This window comes from Colias philodice, chromosome 20, assembly GCF_061535455.1.
Source record: "Colias philodice isolate Cphi_HAF_F1 chromosome 20, ilColPhil1 Martin Lab GWU primary, whole genome shotgun sequence".
NCBI classification, from domain to species: Eukaryota; Metazoa; Arthropoda; class Insecta; order Lepidoptera; family Pieridae; genus Colias; species Colias philodice.
Genome location: NC_143105.1, coordinates 1,086,771 through 1,114,145, shown reverse-complemented (window position 1 = coordinate 1,114,145; position 27,375 = coordinate 1,086,771). Strand labels below are relative to the sequence as shown.

Here is a 27,375-nt window from a genome sequence, read left to right as displayed (position 1 = left end):
ATATCGCGAACTTTCTTGTAGATATTGATCCATTCTATAATACCAGAACATTTTTTTGTTCTATCTGCAATAGATTCCGCAGCGCACGCGATGACAGAATTTTTATTAAGGAATTTTTTACACATTAATGCATTTTTGGTAAGGATCTCAAATTTTTTTGAAAATGCAATATAGCCCATGTTGCTCAGTGAAGATGCAGCTTTCTAATGGTGAAAGAATTTTTGAAATCGGTCCAGTAGTTTATGCATGAAAACCATACATACATAATTACAAACCTTTCCTCTTTACAATATTAGTATAGTTTAAATAATTAATGCACTCGCTATTCGCAACATTGCAGTAATGTTTCCATCATGGTTAGTTACAGTATACATAATGCTGGATGGGTGAGCATGAGCGAGATCAACATGTCGATGATTGATATATAAATTAAATGAGCATTTTATTGAAATCTCGGCTTGTATATAATATGATATTATCATTTATGTTTATTAATAAAAAAAATTGGTTGTTTGTAAAGTAGGTTTACGATCGAGATGTTTCCGTGATAACATAATGCAGTGGCAGCGCTCGAGATGAGACGGGAGATCGGTCCGTCTCTCTCTCGTTATACCTGCGATCGCGCTCGTGAGGTTTTGGTGTGACACAAGTTTCTGAACATGTCACCCGACTAAAACGATTTTAAAAACGTTATCACGTTAAAAGAAACCCTTGTAATGATTATTTGAAGAATTTCAGTAAAGCTTACTGTAGACAGGGAAGGGTACAGAAGGAGTGGACTGTGGAGGTAGCGGTAGGTATAAAAAAGAAACAATAATTTAATATCACAATTTTTTATTCGATCAAATTTACAAATATACATTACACCGTAAGGAAATAATTCTAATTCTTAGATTTTCAGTTACTATCGTCATAGCTGATGACTGTAAGAAGGTAATTAATTGAAACATAGATTAGTTAAATAAATTAAATATCAGTCTAAAATATGTATTAAATTTCTTAATTTATGACTTCTGGGTGAATATTATTAGATCTAATCATCTAAACTTATTGATTTTAGCGGACTGTTTCTTATTCCTAAATTCTATAAATTATTATCCATATATTAAAAAGCTTCCACATGAGAAAAAAAGAAAATAAAGTGCATATAATTTAAAGTTTAGTGTTTAAATTAAATTTTTATGTTAAGTTCTGTTGCAGCCAGCTGAGGTAGTGTGTCACACGCGTGTAAACGCCGGGGTATCCGGGCTCGCCGCACTTGTTTCCGAACGAAACAACGCCGATTTGAGTCCAGCGACCGTTTGCTTGCAACATTAGCGGACCGCCCGAGTCTCCCTGTAAAAATATAAAAAGTCACGTTAGATAGTAATTAACTAATTAGTATTCTTCTACCTGAAGATAGTATTTATTTATATTCACAATAAATTGTAAATATACTTTTACATACTTTTATAATTTAGGTTTTGATTTTTTGGATATATCGAGAGCTTCAATACAGAAATACTATGTACAAAAATGTGACAAAATCAATGCATATTTTCATTGACAAAAAATCTCTATTAATTTTTAATGATTTTAGGCTAAAGAATGCTTTAAGTTTAAACCTCACCTGACACGCATCAACCCCGCCCCTCGCGTATCCCGCGCACAGAAAAGTATCTGTTATCGGCTGGAAATACGCTCTGTCACACTCCTCATTCCTCCATACTGGTAGTTTAGCCTCTAACTGCTTAGAACTTTCCCCCCCACCGTACCGCGTGGTCCCCCAGCCCACCACGGTGGCTACAGAGCCGTCGAACTGCTTGCGGGCAAGGTCGCCGTACGGGAGGCAGATGGGTATCACGTATTTTGATTTTTGGACGTTTTCTGTAAAGATTGGGAATAATTTGGCAGTGCGTATAAAATGGCTTATTTAAAAAAAATGTTTAAATTCTTCATGTAGGGAAAATTCTAAGGGAAAATAATTTTAAATTTCAAGTGTCTTCTAGTGGCTATGCTAGTGGGTTTGCGTATTCTTGTAAATCCTCGTTATAGTGGCAATAGCGAGGTTTTATAAAAAATGTATTCTGTACTGATAAACATTCAGAATGTTCATTTACAAGTTTGACGAAAAGAAAATCGACCAGTGAAATAAAGTTACCATATTTTTAATGAACTACTCTTGTACCAGCTAGTACCCATTATTATATTTTGTTTTTATGGTGAATAAATGATTATCATATTATCGAAATTACTAACCAGCTAGAACCAAAACAGCGATATCGTTATAAAAGCCAACCCTCGAGAACTGCTCGTGCGCGCGCACGGCTGTCACCCGCAACGTCACCGGGCGGGAGGGTTCGTCGTCACGTGACAGGTCTACGTCACCCAGACGAACGCTGAATTGGCGGGCGGGGAAACTGGAAAATATATGAAAATCATTTTAATTTGGTATAGATATAAACTTTTTATTAATATTCAGCTAAACCATAAAATTTCGTCTGCTGCATTTTTTTTAATTGATCCTAATCTCGATTTTTCTTTCTCGAAAAACGGAATATTCATTAATGCTAATATGTACTCATAAATATTATATGTTTTCAATTCCAAAAAATTCTCTGTAAAGTACATACATAATATTATGTAATATATTATTGAATGAGAATTGAGATATTCCTACAAAACTACGATATGATATTCCTGTAAAACTAAGGAAGTGTAACATTTACACTTCCGTAGTTTTACAGGAATATCTTCTTTCTAAATCATATAGCAATTCTTACGGCCTCTGTTTCGAGTCCCTTGTGCAATGAGCGGCTGTGAGCACATGCCGTCGCCCGACCAGAGTGCCACCACACCAGAACTCCCGCCTCTTGTTCCCGTGGAGGTAGATAGCCGCCATCCATGGCCAGGTGCCAGGTTTAGATTCCGTTCCACCAACTATACGACCTCCTTCGTCTTCGCGTTGACCGCAATCTGGAAAATTAATAATGAAAAAGGTAAATAAAAGTTACGTAAAAAGAAGAAGAGCAGCAGTTTATAATCATTAGGCAGTTTAAAATCATTAAACATAAAATTAATACGTGCAGAATTTAATATGAGTTATAATAAATATTTGTAAAAAATCATAGAACTAAAAATATCATACCGTTAACATCCACAATGTTGGAGTAATTAGCGATAATAGGTGGTGCTACTGTGTAAAAAGATGTAGTAGACGGTGGTCGGGAAGTAGTGACCGTAGTTGTTCTAGTCGGTTTCGGCGTAGTTACTTTTGGCGTAGTTGTTTTTGGTTTCTTAGTTGTTAGAACCAAAACAGCTGAAGGTTTCGTCGTTGGTTTCTTTGTTGTCAAAGTTACAGGCCTCTGAGTCGTTACAGGAACCAAGTAAGTCGGTTTACTAGTTGTCGTTAAAACAGGCTTTTCCACTGCTGGCGTTGAAGGCACAACTGCGTCACGTGGACAGCATACTCCAGGTACAAATAGGTCTTTGAAACACAACGATTCTCTGAGATTAATAAGGTTTAGCAGTAATTGCGGACAGTTACTCAAATCTTCACACACACCATCCTCTCCTTCAGGTGTCGTACACGACTTGGCATCATTCTCATTGTAATTTGCTGTTGCTATTTTTGTTATAGGAGCATCTGGTAGAACTCTAGGTAGAGCTTTTTTGACTATAGGCGCTATTTTGTCAGTAACGTTACGCCCTAGAACATTTTTGCTTATCGTGTAGAGAGCTTGTGGTAACTGCTGTAAATTAGAATCGGTTTCCGTTCGATCATTATTATCATTGACCACATCGACGAGATAATGACCAACTGTGTTAATTGCTCCCAGAGTTTCAGATATTCTAGTGAATGCAGAGTCTGAGAGTAATCTTCCATCGTTTGGATTTTGTATACTTTCAGAATGAATTAAATCTACAGATGATCTACCATCATAATATTGAGGGTATTGTTGGTTGTTGGGTACTTGTGACATGAACTGTCGTTCATGGTAATATGCTTGACTATAAGGATTATTTTGGTAATATTGTGTGGAATCTGAAGACCTTTTTCTTGGTACGGAATATTGATCCCAGTGCGTATGCCTTTGTAGATATGTTTCATCCGTTATCCGTCTGAAGGGGACTGAAAAATAATTTGAAATTATCAGTAGGTACATATTATGTACCGTCGGTAGATTGTTCCATTGGAAAGTTTATCGTTATGTATGAATATTGATTTGTTATTGTCTACTATTACGTATCTAAATTTTCCATTTATTGTAATTTTACATAGACATGATATTATAATATTATGTCTGGTAAACGAGTAAAGTGGATAATTTAAAGCTTAATAAATTAATCAGTGTTGGAATAAAAATATATTTTGTAAAGTAAAATTGATGCGTACCTACCCGGGTGGAGAACAGTCTGTTGACATGTTATTTCTGTTGTGAAGATTGAGGTACCTGAAAAAAAAAAATGAAGTTAGAAAAGTAATTCCTTACACTATTAACATAGTATAACAATCAGCTCATAAACATTTGCAGATGTAGAGCCTGCACAAATGAGTGATTAAGGGATAAGGAATGGATTGACGACGGGGAAAAAATAAATGGACTGAGAAGGGTAAAGAAAAGGGCCTAGCATGTTGTAAATTTTAATTTATTTTACGGGCATATGAATTATAATATAGCTTTCATAGAGTAAAGTAATATATAAACGGTTACTATATAAATTAAAACAATTAATGATTGTTTAACTGACAAATGGAGTAAACACGTCCCATTTAAAGGCAAACATGTGAAAGTTTCGACCATTGTTACACGGCTCTTGCGTAATTTGAAACGTTAAAATTTTCTTCTTAGGTATTGTTAATAATGACGCTGTGACCGAGTGGGTATACTGTGAATAATTTGTTTAGCAAAATATATTTTAGAACAGCTCTTAAACGTTTTATTTAGATTGATTTGGATTTCCGCACTTTAAAAAAGGTAGAGTAAGGTAAATTGTTTGAAATAAAATGATTTTCAATGAATTTGTATTACTTATATAAAATGGTAGAAATAATACGAGTATTGGCATTTTGTATGCAATGGGATAAAATGAAACCAGGAAAAGTACTATTAAAATGCGAACCGTTTCGTCTAATTAAAACAAACACAGACACATTTATCGTAAATAAAGAATTATGAATTATGAAAAACTTAAACTGATGTTTACTGTGCTCTGGGAAAACACGTACCTAAATTATAAATTAATTGAATAACGATTACTAAAAATAATTGCGTGTGCCGGACCATCAGAAATGGGTCTATTTCATAATCTGTGACCTCGGGAAAATACGCATACACATAATATATTTTGTATGCAATTCGCGTCCTACTTGCATGCGTAATATTGGTAACTCCATTCATGAGTAACCGTTGTGTAAATATACAAAATTTATTGTGCCTACGTGATTTTCTGCAGTACCTACTGGATTAATTGGTTGTTTATTAAGGTTTAAAAATTCCTATACTATGTATCCTTATTAAAAAAGATGAAAGCGAAAGTAGGTAATAGGAAATGGGGAATAATAAAACGAGCGACGGAAATCTTCCTAGAATTAGGAATTATTCTTATATTGGCCAATAATATATCAGAATATGTATGTACATATAAAAAATTTTGTATATCTTCCGCTATATCTTATGCCATAACGTTTAAATAACACTTTCGTTAGATTAACCGTCTATTACAGTTAGTAGCATAATAAAATTTTAGCGTACAAAAACACATTTCAAGCCATTTTTTATTGAAGTAAGTACATAGAACTAAATATGCTACGTTCCTGTACAAAAGAAAATATTTAAGGAAATAGTTTTGGGAACAAGGAATAAAAAATAACATCTAGTGCTTTCAAATGCTTTTATTTTATTTTGTTTAATGGACTTCAAATATACTTATATAATTTGGGGTTTGGTCCGTAGTGACTAAGCCTTAATTACATCGAAGGTTTTGTTCTTAGTATGCAGATTTCTCTTTTATTAAGCGTTTAAGTGAAACTTAATGGATATATCTGATTGGGCAAAGTACAATGCATCATACATTATGTATTTTATAAGCTTTCTTTATATTTCACCTAGTGACTACTCATTGGAACGGTACATTGTTGTGAAGTTGTGATCTATGTAAAATTAGCTTTTTCGAAAGCATAACTTTCAGTGGATTTTTTTTGGGCAGAGTATGAGAGAAACACCGATAATCGTAATTAATTAGTAGGTATTGTTAAATTACGTTTTTTTTTAAATAAGTAAAGATTATTACCGAGCTAGTGGCTAAATGTTATACAATTTAACGAATGTTTAAAAATTTATTCATATTCAACTGAACAGAACAATCCAGAGAAAAACCTGTAGCAAAATTAAAAGTTTCTCTCTGGATATTGATCCTAGTCAATAAATGTAATGTTATTTTCCTTTAGACATTCTATTAGCCTAGTTTTTATATTGGTTTAGATCACTCGGCTACCAGGTCTCTGCAAATCGAATCTCTTTTGTTCTTTCTGTTATATATCTGTCTATGGATTTTGTAGTATCACAGATAATATAAAATTAATTAAGTAATTATTATATTAGTGATACATAACGATTACGTGTAATCTGTGCTATATTATTGTCACTTTGTTTTATTATTTTGAATGTGTAAATCGATATTATTATAATAGTTGATAGGAATTGGAAAACTTATACTGGATTTGTTCTGCGATTATGGCAAGATTTTCTTGAATTTTCTTTATGGTATTTTATTATACTACTTTACAAAATTAAGTTACAAATTGTCAATGAGTGTCGTTTAAACGTCACGTGCTGATCGTCGCTTGTCAACCGTTCGTGTGTAAACAGCCTTATCCCCTGACTCATTGACCGCCATAAGTGAAAGTGTGTGATGTCACTGCGTTCTAGCGTACCTACTAATCTGCGAATCTTGGATGTCGTTAGATAAGCGAAATGGTTTAGAAACTAAGTAGGTCGTTTGGCTCCTTGTTATTATTAGCTTAGGCTTGCGATACACGATCTAAATTCTAAAGTCCTATCTTTGTAAAGAAGTGCTTAAATTCTGTTATTCTATAACAATAATTAACATTTGGCCAGCGTGGTGGTATGACATAAACTCACACAAACTCATGTCCTTGCAAATAGAGCCTGTATGTTAGGAACAATAATAATTATTAGCTGTTGATGATTAAGGTGATGACTTTTCCTTATGCTTAGCTCCAGCAAGCTACAGACGTGCAATTTTAAAATGCGAATTTGAAAAACGTATTTATTAAAAATAGATTACCCACACTTACATTATTTACTACTGAATATACGCACAAAATATCTACCTTAGTGATATGATTTTGTGTATAAAAACTGTTTAAGACTTTGTAATTTGTACATTTATGTATGTAGAGAGAGTATTAATAACCACAGATAATATAATACTATACTTGTAGGTGCTTATCACTAAAGTCCTATAAAAGTCCGATAGTTTGCCAATGTTTAAACGAAAAGTGCACAGATCATATCACATCACGTTTTAGAATTAAGCAATATTGAATTAATTTACTTACTTTAGTTGTATAAAACATCCTCATTGACTACATTTATCTTTAGTTTTTCTTGTAATGCTGTGTACATCTATAATAGGCTAAGATAATAGGGTCAAGCATTAGAATATTCTTACTTTGTATTTATTATTAAGGAATGATGTATGCGCGATCTGTCGATGTACCCAAATAAATAAATAAATAAGTCCTCATTACCACATTATCACTTATCGATTTTACTTCGCTCTACGCAGGTATAGCGGAGTAAAATCAATAAGTGATACGAAATGCATCTGAATACTTTATTACACTCAGTTATGAAACATAAGTCAATTACGTAAAATATTCTTGGGATTTACACGTCATGGAATATTACGCACTTATTGAATAACTGTGCTTTTGAATCCTGAAAAATTTTAAGATGTTGGTTATGATAACGGAAGTTTACCTATTGGAAATTTAAAATGCAAAAAAAACAAAATTGTTATTAATTTTATAATCAGATAAAATGTTAGTCAATTTTAAAATTAAAAAATAAAAGAAGTAGCTTATAGTGTTACTACTAGGTTTCCCCCCGCGGCTTCACCCGCGCAGTCAAAGAAAAACCCGCATAGTTCCCGTTCCCGTGGGATTTCCGGAATTGCATCATTTTCCCGGGATAAATAGTAGCCTATGTCCTTTCTCGGGTATCAAAATATCTCCATACCAAATTTCATGAAAATTGGTTCAGTAGTTTAGGCGTGATTGAGTAACAGACAGACAGACAGAGTTACTTTCGCATTTATAATATTAGTATGGATTAGTCATTCGATAAAATACGTCAGGGTGGACGTCGTCTTTTCACTAAAATCCTTAAGTAGTAAAAAAAATATTATTATAATATTATAAATTTAATTTATTCATTATCCAGTCTTTATAGACCATTAATTAAACATTTAATCACTCGCAAAGATGTTATTTACTTACTGCAGAGTAAAGGATTAGAATTAATTCTTCCATTTACAAAATTTGGACGTCAAAATAAACATAACTCAATTGTTAAATCACAAGAATGCTCTTACACAATATATTTCAGGAACTTACTCGGTATTGTGTTTATGTTAATCGAATCTTACATAACTGAGACAATGTTAACGGATGTGGCATAACTTTTTTTCAATCCGGTTCAATATAATGACACAGTCATTTTAGCACATGAGTAGAAAGACGGAATCCGTCTTTCTACTCATGTGATTTTAGTGCGTATAAGAGTAACCTTAGAATTATAAGAAAGTGCACTAAAAGTATGCTTTTATTTATTTTTTACAATTTGAAATTGATTTTCACAGTAATTGTGAAATGTAGAGCTAGAGCATCTCAAGTAAATGTAGGTAATTATTGTGATGATTAAACATTTATTTACGTAGAAATCTGTTATTTATAAACTGACATGAAGTTTTTTTATAAGACAGTATAGTAAGTAGTATAAGAATTTTATTGTTCTAAATTATCGCTTGGTTTTGAGATCAAAACATTAACATTATATAAAATCTTAATCTAATGATAACTTTACATTTACATAATATTTTATACATGTTAAAAATAAACATAAAATAATACCATCACAGAAACGCATGAAGGTTCAATAACACCGCGTAAGTGAACCAAAAATTACGAACACGAAAGTCACACTTAAATTATGAATATGCAAAGAAAATAAATAAACTCCCTGTACCGTACGCTGCAATAATTTCGAAACACCAAATTCTCACCAGGTGATTTTAAACCGGCTTGATCATTTCTTTTGTTCCCTTTTCGAGTCAACGAACCTGGCCTAAATTTTAAGCTTAATTTGAGGAATCGAGTAACTTTACGAAGGCTTCAGTAATGAAGACTGCATTACTTTTGCACAGTTAGTTGATAATAAACTACGTAATCCATATTGGTATTTGGTACTGTATTTTCGCTAATTGGAATCATAAGGTTTTGATAAAACGGGACTCTGAAGGCAAAAAATGCCCTTAATTATGCCCGGCGAGAAACATATTGTAATACAACTTCTTCTAGATAAATTCATCTGCTTTAATGAGCAGTTTTATATTTCATACAGGATTTGTTAATGAAGGAAATTATAGGGTATTAAATATTAATTAACAAAATTGACCATTGTAGTTTGTGTAATTATTTTATTGACAGTTTTAGAAATACACATCGTAAGCAATGTAGAGGTAGGTCACAATGTTGTCATTGGGGTTTTACGTGATTTTCTTTAGTATACGGGTGATATAGTGAAATTAATTACGAAATAATAAATGACAATTATTACTGGATTTTCTTCTACTCTAATGAAAGAATGAACAGAGAAAGGAGCTTTGCTTTTTCAATTTTAATAAACCGGGAAAAGTGTAGAAACAAGGTTGTTAAAACTTTTCTTCGTTCAAACAATAATACTTTTGAATATGTTACTCAATCTATTGATTATAGGATATGTAACATGAAATTAAGTACTCTGGCGTAGATCAGAAAATATTTGTTCGTTCTGAAATCCTGCATTGTCTTTAAATCTAATAATACATTTGTCAAATTATAAGATGCATATTAAACACAATAATAATTATCGATGAATTATTTATGAGAACGCATCTCAAATTGTTGATCAATAAATCTAATAGCTCGCCTTTAATTGTTATACACGACATAATCGAACCGGTCAGTGACTCACTTTCAGGGTTGCCAATGTAGAATTATTTTTTTAGGAATTACATATATTTATTTTTATGCTATTTACTGTATACAAAGGTTAAGGACAGTAAGCTCTTTTTAGAATTTATGAATATCTTATAAAAAATCTGCACGATGTACCTATACAAGAATAACATATGTTTGAGGCAATTAAAAATTAAAAACATTTAATTTGTGTTTTCTTTGGAAATTTTAGACTTATGATTTTTTTAAGAAAGGTCACATTCTATGTTGAAATATAAATGTTGAATTTTTATAATACAAAAGTATCTGGTTACTAAAACGACGTTTTATTAGGTATCAGAATTTAAGAAAAGTAATGTTCGAGAACCCTGTTTGACTAGCCAATTTGCTACGATTACTAAATCTTGCAAGTGACATAATGTTTTGAGTCGATCACGCGAGGTAAGTTACGTTTTGCGGGTCAGCGTTTGGATGGGTTTTATTTATTGCCTATTAATTTTATACCTAGATATTTTATTGCATTATTTATTTTTATTAGTATATATTATTATACATTACCTATGGGTAATGAATATTTTAATGAATACTATATTTCAATATCATACTGTCTTATGTACGAAGGTTTTTTCATTTTTGAATTCAAAAATTTGGTTTTAATTATGTATAAGTAGGTGGGTACCTACCTAGTCAATAATCATTACTTAAAAAGTTTTTTCTTAGAATTTAATTCTGTAGTTCTTTTGTCGAGGTTTGAATTTTTTCTGTTAAATATATCGTGACAATATAAATACTTTGGCCTAGTCATCAATCCTAAAAAGTCTTGTGTAGAAATTTTCTATAATAGAATTAGTTACATAAAAACTGGAGCTCTCACTAAATTAGGCTTTCTTCTTATTTGGCAACGAATTTGGACGAAAAGTAGGTGTCACTTTCACTGCAGTGTTTAATTACAAAAATGGCCAAATGGACAATGAGCCAAGTTATTTCGTAACGAAGGAAAGTTATACCTATCTATGGACCTATTTAGTAAAACTACTTTTTTAACTAACTTAACCAACTTTAAGAAAAGAGGAAGTTCTAAGTTTCTTTGAATAGATATTTATTTATTCAAAGAAAGAAGAATGAAGAATTACGTGTTCTAAATTTTTTTCGGTAGTTGATGTTAACAAAGTAAGGGCATGTAATGTTAAGAAGAAAAAAATACAAAATATTTCCTACTACTTAATTTAAAAATAGACAATCTTTTATGATGTAGCGCTATTGGGTTTCTTAATAATAATACAAACAAGAAATTCGTATGTTTATCACGCAATTACAGAATATTTTTAGACGCTTAATTGGCACACTTTTTTGTTACCTGTTAAATTAAATAGAATTTAGAATAAAATGAAAGAAATAAATATTTTTCAGTTCAGGTGAAGTCAAAGCAATCTATTGTGTTCTTTATAAGGTAGTTAAAAGGTTGAAAAAAAATTGGGCGAGCCGCTAAAAAGGTAATAATTAATCAAAGAGAAGACTTTGTAGCGTTATGATATAATAATAAATAAATAAATAAATACACTTTATTTAGCACCAAGTAAAACAGACAATATAACAAAAAGAAAAAGACAATATAATGTAAAGCCAAAAAGGCGGCCTTATCGCTACTGAGCGATTTCTACCAGGCAACCTGTGATAACTTAACTTTTGTTATGAACATACGTAAAGACAATTTTAAAATTATCTAGAGATATTTATATGATTATTGTTTTGTCATAATATCTGGGTTCTTAAAATAAGACGTAAAAATGCACTAAAACCACTATGCAATAAATATAACAGTTTTTATTATAATTCAGAAAATAAATTAATTATACCAAATATTAAACCATCAATATGTTATTCAAAGCTATAATATTACTTGAATAATTTACGTATTTTATCATAAGATATTATAATTATAATTACATAAGTAATGAAATTATGCATAAGTATTATGTATGTGTCACGGCTAAAGGTAGGTGAGAACATAAACTTAAGATTAGCCGGCTAAACTTAGGTTTATTTTCGACGAGGTGTTAATGTTAGTTTGTTCTATCTTTAGCCGGCTAAACTTAAGTGTAACCGCAGGCCCGTGGCTAAAAATGTCGGGGTGGGTAGATTTGGTTAGCGCCGGGCCGGTGGAGGGCTTGAGGGGCCCGCACAGTGCCAGAAAACACTCGCCCTGTTCCTTACATGTATTATAGTAACCAAATCTACCCACCCCGACTCAGGGCAGAAAGCTGGTGGCTAGGTTAGGTTAGGTTAGAACTCTTAAGACCCGCACGAGCCGAGCGAGCGCAGCGAGCGTGCTGCGGCAGCAGCCGGCGAAGTGCCAGAAAACACTCGCCCTGTTCCTTACATGTATTATAGTAACCAAATCTACCCACCCCGACATTTTTAGCCACGGGCCTGCGGTTACACTTAAGTTTAGCCGGCTAAAGATAGAACAAACTAACATTAACACCTCGTCGAAAATAAACCTAAGTTTAGCCGGCTAATCTTAAGTTTATGTTCTCACCTACCTTTAGCCGTAACATATGCAGTATGCTCATCCAAAATTGCGGAGATTTAATTATGCTTGATCATAAAAAGTTCTTAAGTTTACTCAAGTTTCATTTGCACGCTTGTTTGCGTGCCTTGTTTTCTTTGGAGTTAAAAATTTCCTCGTACTTGGTCTGTGACAAAAATATTTTTCATTTTAAGGTTTCTGGTAACATAAAAGTAATTTAGGAATTCATGTTTACGTATATGTACCATAAATTACAGATGCGACAAAATCAACTTACCAAAAACAATAAAAAAAATTATATCTATGGCACGGCACTTCCCTAAACGCACAATGTCCGCCATAACGTCTGATCTAATGTTTACGTCACTACACTTTCACTGCGAACGTTTGTAACATCGTATAATCACTTATGAAACGGGGGCTCTGCACTCACAGCCAAGTTCAACGCCACGACCAGAAGAAAAATTAAAAAAAAAAGTTATGTCAAAAATGCACCGTGTGGTTTTGGAGGGAATGTTGAAATGTCAGATGGAATTTTTTTGAATTTGAAAAAAACGTGTTTCGCGCTCACTTTCATGGCGCGTTATGCGGCGCGCGCGTTTTGGTTCTTGCTTTTACTTTCAAACAATCAGAGGGGAGCGCATCAAATCTTTGATGGTGATGATATTCAGATTTAAAAGGGCCATTTCTATGATTCATTGCATCGTGGTTTGGACCATCCGTAAGTGCATAATACGTCCCAGATTGGGAGTCTGCGTTATGAAATACGATAACACGAATTCACATCCTTGGTACAGGCTGGTAAAGAATCAAATTGTTTTGTTAAAATGTTTGTCTCATGGAAATTTAAATTGGTTCACTTATCGTTATGTTGCGCCAGTAGGCCAAACATTATTAGTTAGATACTCACTCAGCTCTACATAATTCTATTGGTGTATGTCATCGTAATTTTCCAAAATAATAGAAAATAAGCTATTGCAAGTTTGATGAATCTCCACGGAAGACTCTCTTAAGCCTTGCAAAGGGATATCTATATCTTCTCCAAAAAGTTAACATATTCCATTCATTAGTTCAACTGGTAAATTGAATTGGTAAAATGAATTATTTATTCATGTATGGATACGCCCGTGCCAAACCATTCATGGGAATCAATTCATCCATATAAGGCAAATGCTCTTTCATTGTACAACTGTTTTGAAATGAACGGATAATATTCATAAAGCACAGATAATATTACCACAGACTAATAATAATATACTACGTATACAAATATTACTATTCTAGAACTTCATGTTTACCAGCGCCATCTAGTGCAAATTAAAATAAAGCGTATACACATGTATCAAACATATAACTGCTAAAAATGATATACACATACATCGATAAATACACAGTTTGTTAAATATAAACTTCTCTACTATTTTATATATTATAATAAAAGTCGAACCCACAACCTTTTTTTTTTATAGTGGGGAAATCTTCCAAAGATACCCACGGCCCCCGGGGAAGGAGCCGTGGGTTATGTCGGATTCTTACCGACTAAAACCCCACTGTGTTCCGTCGAGCCGCTTTAATGATGGGGCCGCGGGTATTTGTTAGAATTCTTCCGAACCCACAACCTAAGCTACCGCATTCATAATACAATCCCTAACCACCATGCTAATCATGTCTGTTCCTTCTTTCTTTAACTCTAAAATTACTGAACAGATTTCAATTAAGTACGAATTTTTAAAAATACCTTCTAGAAGGCAGCTTATCTTTTCTTATTTTGCAATTACTTCTTCTTAAAACCAAAGGAAAATATCAAAATATAAACATGACAATATTTACGCGTAAAACCCACATCTCGCAACTCTACCATTTGTGGAACTGTTGCAAAACATAAGGTCCGGCATGATGACACTGAAGTTTCTATTTTGTTTTTATTATCTGCCTAACTAACTCTTTCTTAATTTCAATATATGGAATGTTTTTAATGGCGTTCTGTTGCTTTACTTGCATTCAATAGAAATATACATAATTATAAATTAATATATCGACTCTACGTTGTACAAGTATTATTTTCGTAACAAAAAAAAATAGATATTATCCGATATTCCATCTGTCTATATAGACAAATTCCATCCATTCTTCTGTCTATATTTAGTAAAATTAATTTATTAAGGGACGTTTTAGGCCCGACAACTTCTTAAAAAAATATTTATGTGTCGGAGCTATGGTGTAGAATGTGAATCTATTTTCAAGCTGTGGGCGTTGCGTTGGGTAATCGAGCAAAGAAACACCTCAAACTCAATCATTTCTTTATTTACCACCGATTCGGAAAGCAGTATCTACAGAGAAGAACCGGCAAGAAACTCTATAGTTGCTCTTTTTAATCATGTCAGTTTTACAATACAGTCATTTTAATACAATCATCATTTTAAATACAATCACTTTTAATAACCGTTACGTTACACATTTAAATTAAACACTAGCAAAGAAAAGGTTAACAGTTCCTAGTAGTGGAAGATCCGAACTCTTCGATGTTCGAATGTGAAGTGCCGTCCCGAGGGCGAGCCTTCACGGGCTCGACCCGGTACAAGCATGAAGTAAGCCGCCAACTTCACTGTGCTGCCACCTCCCGGAACTCGTGCTTAGAGTCGTTTTACATCCGCGCTATTGACCGTCTCCGACACGGCCATCCTGCGCTGAACACGTCCTCGTGTTTGTGGGTGCTGTAACACAGAAAACATCTCGCACAGTACATGCTCTTCGGCCAATCCTGACAAATTTTTACAATTAAACTCTGATATTTAATTTTTTAGGCTTTTAAACCACAAAACTGAAAAAAACTAAATCCTTAAGATCACTTAGTTGTCCGTAAGTCTATCAGTCTATCTATTAAGACCTTTGAAATTCATATCGCATACCATCGTCCCGTTAAGCTTTGAAAAGTTATAACAGTCGATCAAAAGATAGCAGTTTTCGACATTCGCAGGGGACACAAGGAATCAATACCTTCAGGATATTTCTTGTGAACACAGAATCATGAAATTTGTACAAGAAACGTCCTATAGCAAAGAATCCTATAGAAATTTGAATATCCTAAAATAATTTCCAACTTCAACCCTTTGAAATTAACCATTTTGATTAAAATAATGAAACATTGAATCCTGATTATTTCGATTAAATTTATGAACTACTAACTACTAAAAGAAAATAGCGCTTAAGCAACCAAATACCACTTTCACTGCTATTGTCATCAGCAGATCATTATTAAAGTATCACAAAAAACTAGAGCATGAATCTTATCCGAGGCCTGTGGCTTTTCACTAAGCCCATCATCTCACACGCATTCCACTGAATGCCAACTCTGGCTTTTCACTAAGCCCAACAACACACACGCATTCCTCCGAATGCAAACTCTGGCTTTTCACTAAGCCCCACAACAAACCTCATGTTTGTTCCACACGCATTCCTCCGAATGCCGAGTCCCACGGACTCCCATATTCCAATGGTCTCTACAAGACCCAACCTCCGCCAGCGTCACTCGCCCACCGCGTATCCACGGTTTACTACAAGCAGCTATCTGTACTCCTAATAGCAGACGCCGATTTCAAACGGACTACGGTAATACCGCGTATCCACGGTTTACTATAAGCAGCCATAGCTCCTAATAGCAGACACCGATTTCAACGGACTACGGCTACGAAATGACTACTGGCACTCTCTGACCAAACGAACTAAGATTCATCGCTACCACTCAACTCAAACTCAAATTTCAAACACTAATCAACTTCAAGTGGTACTTGGCCCTCAGGCATCCTCAATATATTAACAAGGTGAAGTTACCCGAACATAGTATAAACAAAATCTGTCTTTTCAAAGTGATTATTGGTGTTTACAGGATTCAATAGCTCAACAGTAAAAAAAAGTGAAACCTGAACTGAACTATTACTCATCCAACAGAATCAATATTCTTAATCGTTTTTCATTTTAATAAACTCAAGTTATCTCCTATACAGCCATACTGACAATCATGCGTCCTCGTACGCCATTTCTCACACTACATTACTACGGTAATTCATCTCGGGATACCAAAATAGCTACTATCCTGCCTCGGCCCACACTGGCCTTACAGGGTTACCATACTGCCCCAGTCCTCCTGACTGGTCAGAACACATCTACTATCCTGGACTTCATGCCAGATAGAACACCACAATCCTTCGACGAACTACATTACCATCACAATATTATTTCACGCAACACACATTTACTTCACAACGTACGAGACAACATAACCATCAGTATGCTACAACTATACTCCACTACAACTCTACTGAATTATACCTCCCAAGTCTATCATAGTGATAGCCTGTGCAGCTTGCTCAAATTTTAACAGCAGTTTTATTTTGTTGTTATGATCATTGACAAACAAATGTGACAACAGCACAAAAATAACATCTTAAAAAGTTTAAAACGAATAATTCGTAACTGAACCGCAGAAAACACTCAAAGTGGTGAAAGCTTATTCTCAACTAAATATTTACCAACTTGAATTTAAAGTAATCATGTGTTAACATATCTGCTTACAAATAAAAATCGCGAGAAACACTTCAAAACCCTTTTTTATCGGCAAATTTACATGTGGCTAAATTTCCTAACGGTATGTTTGCTTTTGAAAACTTAATTTAAAACAATTAATAAGTGTAGGCTTAAACTCATCTGTTAATCTAATATCGAACGGCAAAAGGGCTGAGCTAAATTTTAGTTTCAACGTATTAAGATTGAACTGCTCAACAACTACTGTACAACTACCTAATTGATGTATTCAGTTGATGTTAAACTGCAGCTAGTCACAAAAACTATTATCAAGAAATTACATTAAATGCACACAATGTAAATCGATTAGGTACTATCGATGTAAATCGATTAGGTACTATCGATGTAAATCGATTAGGTACCATCGATGTAAATCGATTAGGTACTATCGATGTAAATCGATTAGGTACTATCGAATACTCCACGTTTAGGACTTATTTGAAGCTAAAAAAAACAAAAAATATGTGCGTGTACTACGCGTACGTGTACACACGTAAGAAATGAAACTTCTTTATGACCTTATTTTTCAAAAAATAATTTACTATATGCAACTTTACAGAAATATATCGAATCACGCGTGATAGGGATAAGAAAAAAAATGGTGCGTAACCATCACATATATCTCCGATGTGCGTAACGGAAAAATGTCACGCGTAACGAAAGAATTTTTCTTTTTCAACCCCGATAAAGAAGTTTCACTTCAAAAACCTTCAGAAAACCTGGATGGGTTTTTCTTTTCTCTATGCAATTAAACAGACATTATCTGACGACAGTATGTAAACTGTAAAGGCGCTATTAACCTTAAGATTATTTTCAACAGTCTTAATATCTTAACATTAAACGGACCCAAACGTCGATGAGATAGTTAAAATAATTTTAAAGCAATCAAGTTACGTACTCAAACTAAATCTAGACCCGTATTCCAATCATAACATTTATCTTAGGCCAGCTGTTTATTTGAACACGCTAATTATCTGCGACATTGTATTATGAACTGCCTAAATAAGGACCTAATAAATTCTCCAAGTAAAAATTCAAAACTAAATGCCTCGATTTACCTTTTATTCGATCAAAGTAAATCTGTAACATTTCATAAAACTGCATATTGTAAAAACTGCATACTGTGAATTGTTCACAACATTATTTTAAGAAATTAACCTCAAATATCACCTTAAATAAAACCTACGAAAAGTTTATAAAACTCTAATGCACTAGTTAACGCATTACTTTTCGTTTTTAATCGAATAGCAATAAGGCTGTCTTTGTGTAGCAATTAATTGCTATTTGTCAAGGGTTATAGCCTAAATAAAAACTAACGCAGGTAGTTTAAAAAAATTAATGCGGGCAGTCAAGAAACTAACGCGGGTAGTTAAGAAACTAATTTAAAAGCAATTCGCATACTGTTTTTGTTCTGATACACGGACAAGTGAATGTTTATTGTTTACGTTCGATTGAAGAATCTGGATGCAGTGTACAAATTAATGTGTTTTCTTTGTTAGCGTTAATTCGCAAAGTTGCAAACATTAAAACAAGTCGTTACTTAATTTCATCTTGAAGGCAGTACTTACGCCGCGAAGCATTTTTAAAATAACACGAATTACCTACTAAAGTAAACGCGTCCCTGAATAAGTGAAATACAAGTCACACGACCTAGGTACTGATAATTTATCACTGCGTAACTAAGATGGGCTGAATGTAATGGAATAAGTTTTAACTAACTACAAAACCTTAAAGCCATATCGCACGACCTAATAATAACATCACTGCGTAAATAAGTTGAGTTTAATGTAATGCAATAAGATTTAACTATACACTGGTCTTGTAGGCTACAACTTTAAACAAAATCTAATCGTTACATTTGGTACAACCTGTAAATCAGCGCTGTTTTTGTGCAGCATTTTGCCGAGGCTGTGACCATTTTCCTCAATTAATTTTAAAATAAATTTTGTAACTAATGTTTTTGGCAAAAAATTTCTTTTTCTTTCGAATAAGTTACTTGAAGTTACTACATTTTGAAAACCTACTTTCTTTATCTTACTGTACACTCAAAGTGGAATGTTATCTACTGACCGGTTTTGTATGAGATTGAAGGATAGTTGCACGACACGTCGACACGTCGCTCTGGTTCCGGTGATCTCAGGCTCGACGTGTTGATGGTAGTGATGGTAGCGCGACGCCCGGCGTGGTATTGTGGCGCCTGGCGTGGATGCGCAGCGCCTGGCGTGGTGTCGCGGAGCCCAACTTGGTGCCGCGGCGCTCAGTATGGATGCGTAATGCACCACATGGCGCAACGCATGACGCTCGACGCATGATGCTCGACGCTCGACGCATGATGCTCGAAGCCGGATGCTCGACGCGATGGCACGGTGCACGACATGACACGGCGCTGCTCTCGATGATACGGCTTCCGACTTTTTGCTGTTCCCGTCGAAACTGGATCGAAGTGCCACGTGGTTGCGGCGCTTTGACTTTTAATCAGGTTATCGTATATCGTATCGAGGTTATCGCCACGTGTTTTCTCATTTGCTCGATTTGATCCCAATTCTGATGTCGGAGCTATGGTGTAGAATGTGAATCTATTTTCAAGCTGTGGGCGTTGCGTTGGGTAATCGAGCAAAGAAACACCTCAAACTCAATCATTTCTTTATTTACCACCGATTCGGAAAGCAGTATCTACAGAGAAGAACCGGCAAGAAACTCTATAGTTGCTCTTTTTAATCATGTCAGTTTTACAATACAGTCATTTTAATACAATCATCATTTTAAATACAATCACTTTTAATAACCGTTACGTTACACATTTAAATTAAACACTAGCAAAGAAAAGGTTAACAGTTCCTAGTAGTGGAAGATCCGAACTCTTCGATGTTCGAATGTGAAGTGCCGTCCCGAGGGCGAGCCTTCACGGGCTCGACCCGGTACAAGCATGAAGTAAGCCGCCAACTTCACTGTGCTGCCACCTCCCGGAACTCGTGCTTAGAGTCGTTTTACATCCGCGCTATTGACCGTCTCCGACATATGTATTTTATTGTATTACTATGATATAGGGTTGGATACGAAGCTTAACTAACCTCTATCTTTCTGCTATCAGTTTTCCTTCCATAGGCACCTAAATAGCTAATTGTTAAATACAGTATAGATACTAACTACACATCTATGATAAACATAATACTGTTTTTATAGTGTTTTATCTACCATCTATATTCTAGTTAGAGGACAGAAATGACGTATATTGCCCTCTCAACCCTTTAGTTTGGCAATATTTGCCGAATTGCACCTTCTACGTGGTTACGATTCGACTAAAACTAAGATCCAAAAATAAAAACACAACATGCATATTTGAAAATCTTGTGTGAAATATACATTAAAGGATGGTCTTAAAATGAAAATTTTACCTATCCTATATATATGGAAATTTTAGCACATTAAGATTTCAACCATGACTGTCAAACTCTTCATCCAATAAAAGGCTTATATTGACCTAAATTCCTTTATGTACACAATATAGGAAGGGAAGACGATTGATAGTCGATAACACCCATCCTGTCTTTTGTACGAACTTTATTGAAGTGCCTTTTCACCTGCCTTTTCTGTGATCTGGGCCATACTTTACATAAATGGAAAATATTAGTATTATAGAGGCTTCAGCTGAGCTTTATCGCTTAAAGTAGTTATATGCTTTACTCTCCTATGCTTCTGACTCCAATCATATATAGATTTCTGGATAAGCTATTTTGTTTATAATTTGAAATGATGATTGACTAACGTCTATTATTAAAGGAACTTTATGATTTTTACGGGAAGTTCCACCACTTGCTGATAAAAGAGGACATAAGTACCTACCTACCTTATTTAACACTTTTTTAAGAATAGTTGTACCTACACATTAGATGTCATTGAATCTATCCAGAAGTTTTTATTGAAATACTGGCTATTAGAATCGGTGCTATAAACTGTAGGTTCTAGTATCAAATAATTTGATACTGAAATTTGATATATTTGTTACTAGCTTTCCACCCGCGGCATCGCCCGCGCAGTTAAAGAAAAACCCGCATAGTTCCCGTTCCCGTGGGATTTCCGGGATAAAACCTATCCTATGTCCTTTCTCGAGTATCAAAATATATCTATACCAAATTTCATGCAAATTGGTTCAGTAGTTAAGGCGTGATTGAGTAACAGTCAGACAGACAGAGTTACTTTCGCATTTATAATATTAGTATGGATAAAATAAAATAAAAATATTATAAAGCTGAGGTGCTTGTTTGTTTGTTTGAACATGCTAATCTCAAGACCTATTTATCGATGAAGGCTATAATATGCTATATATCATCACGCTAAGACCAACAAAAGCGGAGCCACGCGGGTGAAACCGCGGAGCGCAGCTAGTCTGTTATAAAAATAAGTGATAGTACTACCTTCCCTATTTATAAATCTTTGTACAAAAACATCAGGTAACATTTGTGTTTTATCTTTTGGTTCAAATTGATGTGGTACATTTTTGTGATAAAAATGTTCTGCAATTTATTCGTGCGCGCCTCCCATATTATTCAAAGCAAACGTCGTTTAACGCAACATATATATTACTAGCGGCCCGCCCCGGCTTCGCCCGTGGTACATATAAAAAATAGATGTTGGCCGATTCTCAGACTTACCCGATATGCACAGAAAAATTCATGAGAATCGGTCCACCCGTTTCGGAGGAGTATGCAGACTAACATTGTGACATGAGAATTTTATATATAAGATTATGTAGGCGTGAATATTTTCGTATTCTGCGTTTAACGTTTATACAGGAAATAACCAAGTGCTGACTGCTGTTTCATTTTGATTAAAAATAGCTATATTTTCATACCACATTTTTAATAATATATGTTTTTGGTAATTATGTATAAGTCACATGTTCAAAACAAATTTTAGAATTTGTATACCAGAGTTACTTAGTTACTTGTTAGTTTTTAATGACTACACAGTGTTGTAATCAGGTACCTATTTCAGGCTTAATTTATTTACTAGGCAACTTAATTTATTACACAAGGTGGTGTATTTATTAATAAAAATGTTATTTGAAAGGTCTTTGCATAACACTTGGAGATGTAAGCACGTAGCATATATTCGTTGTTGAATAAGTAATAAAGAATAATCTAACTCCAACGGAAATCTAAAACCGTCCTACGAACTCTCATATTGACTAAAGTACCTACATTACTTGTAAAATAATATTTCTAACATCGCGTTTTATTACATAGGAAGAGGAAACCTAATTAAGGTCCTCTTGGAGAGTACATCCGCTTTGATACAGCTCTGAGTGCAGAGTAATTGAGTTATTTATGTTTCCAGTACCTAGTGCTCCTATGAACATTTTATGTAAACAACCTTGTTACAGGGAGACATAATTGAATGTGATTTTAAATTGACGTAGGTTGGTAATATGATAGTGGCTTGGTTTAAATATAAATCGATATTCGTTCGATGTTAGTATTCGTGTAATTCTGGAAATCCTATCCAAAAGTTACCCGGCAGAGATTGCTTAAAAGCGATAAGGCCGCCTATTTAACATGGTATACGTAATATGTTAACTTCTTCTGTATGTATAATGTGTGTGTTAAATAAAATATTTTGTATTGTATTGTATCGTATTGTATTACGTTAGTTTATTTTTTGACAGGCAGGCAAATATTTCAAACCTGAAAGAGTTTATCCCGATTAAACCAGGACATATATAAAATTAAAGCGAATGGGTAGTTTCTTTTAAAAAAGCACCCTCAATACAATTCTGTAATATCTGACATTTCAGGTAAAAAGGTTTTATTCAAGTTTGAAATAGAGTTCATATTTCCTGCATTCAGTCACGCATTTGTTCAATAACTCGTGAACTATTTGCCCTTTTCGACAAAAAGAGCTTTCTATTGAAGTTTAAAAAGAAATTTCTATCAAGTTACATTCAAGTTCGATGTTCGCAATCACAACTGGGGCGCTTATGGCTTCGTGGTTGAATTTATAAACGAGAAGCGATGTTTTTTGGTTGATTTTAATTATATTTCATCGCTTCATTCTTCAGATATTATTTACTATGTAGTTCCCTTTTTCAATGCTAGCAACCACGCACGCCTTTAGATTTTTTTTTTTTTTTTTTTTTAATTGAGGGTATTACGACCTGACAAGTATTTGCTCGCTTTGAACGATATTCATTCCTTTTTCGTGCGCCGCAACATACGGACGTCTCAAATAAGTGCAAGTTTCGTCATGTTGAAGAGAAATTCGAAGGAGAAAATTGATTATAGTGTGAAGATTAGGAAGTTAAAGAAACATAAAACCTATAATATCATCTTCGGAATCCGAAGACGACACAAGTAAGTACTTTGGAGTTTTAAAGTGTCTTTATTTCGATCTGTAATACGACGAATGAAAGTTTCTTATAACTTACGAAATTGAAGCGTTGAAAAATATTCAAATATTTTTCGTTTATACCGGGAGGTTGTCCGAGATGGCATCACAAAGGTAATTTAATAGCTCATGATTTCTAGAAGTGAAATAATATGTATTTACATATTACTTTATGCCGGGAGGATGTCCGCGATGGCATCACAAAGGTTATGTAATTTTTTACTTTAGAGTACATACTTAAGTATTATTAATGTATTGAAATACATATTTATACCGGGAGGATGTTCGAGATAGCATCACAAAGGTAATTTAATAGTTCATGACTTCTAGAAGTGAAATAATATTTACATATTATTCAATTTATGCCGGGAGGATGTCCGCGATGGCATCACAAAGGTTAGGTAATTTTTTACTTTCGAGTACATACTTAAATATCATTAATGTATTGATATACATATTTATACCGGGAGGATGTTCGAGATAGCATCACGAAGGTTAAAATCGAAAATTTTTAATAGAATAAAAAATAAAAATAAAAGCCGGGAGGATATCCGCGATGATATCACAATGGTATTTTTATTGGAAAATTATAAATGTTTATTGGTACATAATATATAATTAGTAATTGTTAATAATTACCAGCTTACCAGGAGGCTATTCGAGATAATAGCACGATGGTTTGTTAGTTGAATATCAACTTATGTTAAAAAATAAAATAACCCTAAATCATAATTTTATAAGTACCCTCGATAGCAAAAATTTTTTGTTACCGGATCCAGATATCCTAGAAACGGTCCACCGACAAATTCTTTGCCGGGAATTATGTATAATGCGACGGATCCAGCTGCGCTTCAAGCAAATGAACCAGTAACGGTTGATACCACGGCCCCTCAATCGGAGCCTGTCGACTTAGAACCTGATATCTTAGCAGCATTGGGCGAAGCTAATGATGTGATTCCAGAATATGGTGAAAAATTTCACGAAAGTCTCGCCAAAATATGGTTGCCCATCCTTAAGAAAGTTTTCTAAAAACTTATTAGATTCCCGAAAATTGCGTATTACTCCAGGCTCCTACGTAAATTTCGGAGATTCAGGCTGCTACCCCTGAATCCGGTAAATTCTGGGATAAGAAAATGGTTAATTTGCATTGGCAATAATTGGGGGCCGTTATAAGAGGCGTTAATAATAACCCCCTATTTACGTAGTATGAACAAGTTCTTAGTTCGTAGTAAGAAATATAAGATGGAGGCCAATAAGTTTATAAGTGTATATGTCGCATATTCTCGGACCTCCATCATCGACAAACGGAATCAAGAAAAAAGTTTATTAGGCCTTGTTTAGACAAAACTTTTTTGCAAGTTGTCGATCATTCTGAAAGGGATAATACATTGTTTGGAGACAATGTATCGGATAAAATAAAAGCTTCGAAGGTTATTACACCAAAACCTTATAGTTCACATGCTCATACAGCACACACATCTCGCAATAGTTTCCAGGGAAACTGGCAGACACCTTCTCGCTTTCAGTCAAACAGGGGGGGGCGAGGAGGTTACAAGAGGGACATACAAAGACCAATCCCCTCTTCGTAGCCAAAGATGACCAGCTCGAGCTAAGATTGTGCACCAAAATAACAATAAAGATTTAGTTACGTTATTTTACGATTATTGGCGTAAAATTACTAATAATACAACCGTTCTTAAATGGGTTAAAGACGGTGTGGATTTACCATTTTTTTATGAAGTTTTTCAAAATTCAGTGCGTACTTAATTTTGGTCGGGGCAATATAAAGCTGACATGCCTGTGGCAATAAATAACCTTATAGACTTGGGAGATATTCATGTTTGTAACCCAGTAAAGGGCAAATATATCCCAAATATATTTTTAGCACATAAATCAAACGGCGGTAAAAAATTCATACTTAATTTTAATAAATTTATATCAAAAATGTCACTTTAAAAATCGAAGATCATAGGAAGGCGTCGAAACTTATTCCCGAAAATGTTTCATGGGCTACAATAGACCTTAAAGAAGCTTACCTTTTAATGCCAATTGAGCCGGTATTTCGCAAATTTTTCATAAATAACAAAGGTAATAGCATAACTTAAAGAGTTTAAAGCTATGCCCTATGGTCTTTCTATTGCGCTAAGAGTGTTTACTAAATTAATGAAGGAAGTTATAGCATTCTTAAGCCGAGGTTCTAAGTCTGTCATTTACCTCGACGATATTTTATGTACAGGTAAAAATTATACTGAATGCCTAAATAATTTAAAAGAGACAATAAAACTATTATCTTGTCTAGGCTTTGTAATCACTATTGAAAAAACTTCATTGGTTCCAAGTCAAAAATGTAAATTCCTTGGGGTTATATATTATTCATGTAACCTAACTTTCTTTGCCTGATGATAAACGTAATAACATTGCACATTTAATTAATAAATTTTCAAAATTAGGTACCTATTTGCACAATCCGAGAATTCGTGTCGTTAGTGTCTTTATTTTTAAATCAACATAACAATAATTATGATTCCAAAGTTCAGTTATCAAGTTATATTCTGGGTGAATTAAATTGGTGGTCACAATACATATAAAACAAATTTTATGAAATCTCCAAAATTTACATTAGATATTCTTTCAAATGTCTCAAAGACAGGTTGGGGTGACTTTTGCAATAATAAACGAGTGCATGGTTCATGGAAAGAATGTGAAATAATCTATCTCATAAATTACTTAGAGCTGCATTTTTAACTTTATAAACATTCGCAAACACCTATTCTAATTGTGCAATATTATTACGAATTGATAACAAAACTGCAGTGAGTAACATAAATAAAATGGGTGGCATACAATTTCTCCACCTTAACAAACTAACAAAGTAACTGTGGCAATGATGCGAGCATCGAAACATATGGTGGTTCGCGTCTTATAGGTATTAATAGTAAAAATAACGTCGACACTGACACAGCCAAGAAGAATAAATCCGGATATCGAATGGAGTTTATGCAATGAAACATATCAAAAAATTTGGAAGAGCATTAGGTACAATACTAAATGCAGAAAGTAAGTGTCGTGGCATCTCGACCCTGATGCGTCATGTGTCGACGCATTCACCATAAATTAGAATAATATAAATTTTTACGCATTTCCCCATTTACTTTTATTTTGAGATGTTTACAAAAAATAGTTAATGATGAAGCGTGTGGGATACAAGTTCTTCCGTGGTGGCCTTCGCAGCCATGGTTCCCTCTCGTCAGAGAGCTAATATCATCAAAAATTATATATTTGAAAACAGATACGAATCTAACGCATTCTCATCCCAGTCACCTGTCGCGCCCACTGCACTCACATCTTACGCTGGCTGCAGCGAGGCTCTCAGTGAAGCCTTCCTACGGAGATACATCCCATCGGAAGCTATCTAACTAATGTTGGCATCGCTTTCGAGTAACACTAAGAAGCAATATAAGTCCATGATATAACGTAAGTCGTAACATATCAATTATGGTGGCAGTTTTGTCTAAATTGGAATATTTCCAATTTTGAGAGTACAGTAGCGGCTGTCATATCATTTATAACAGAAGAGTTTAACAAAGGGGCTTCGTATGGTACTTTAAACTCACACGTCTGCCTATCTTTAATAACTATTAGGAAATAATATCGG

General features: G+C 34.1%; 1 protein-coding gene and 1 long non-coding RNA gene across 2 annotated transcripts; both read right to left on the bottom strand.

The window, feature by feature from the left end:
- Nucleotides 1–817: 817 nt before the first annotated feature.
- On the bottom strand, nt 818–13,355 carry LOC149479238 (proclotting enzyme-like). The gene is made up of 7 exons (XM_089708228.1): nt 13,033–13,355; nt 4,380–4,433; nt 3,128–4,111; nt 2,763–2,955; nt 2,239–2,399; nt 1,610–1,866; nt 818–1,335 (listed from the first exon to the last, which is right to left on the bottom strand). Exons 1-7 carry the CDS (start codon nt 13,094–13,096, stop codon nt 1,180–1,182), a joined length of 1,869 nt encoding a protein of 622 aa, XP_089564354.1. The 5' UTR covers nt 13,097–13,355; the 3' UTR covers nt 818–1,179.
- Nucleotides 13,356–15,043: 1,688 nt separating this feature from the next.
- LOC149479237 (uncharacterized) lies at nt 15,044–17,744 on the bottom strand. The gene is made up of 2 exons (XR_016317271.1): nt 15,877–17,744; nt 15,044–15,538 (listed from the first exon to the last, which is right to left on the bottom strand). It is a non-coding gene; the product is annotated as an uncharacterized LOC149479237 (long non-coding RNA).
- Nucleotides 17,745–27,375: the final 9,631 nt, after the last annotated feature.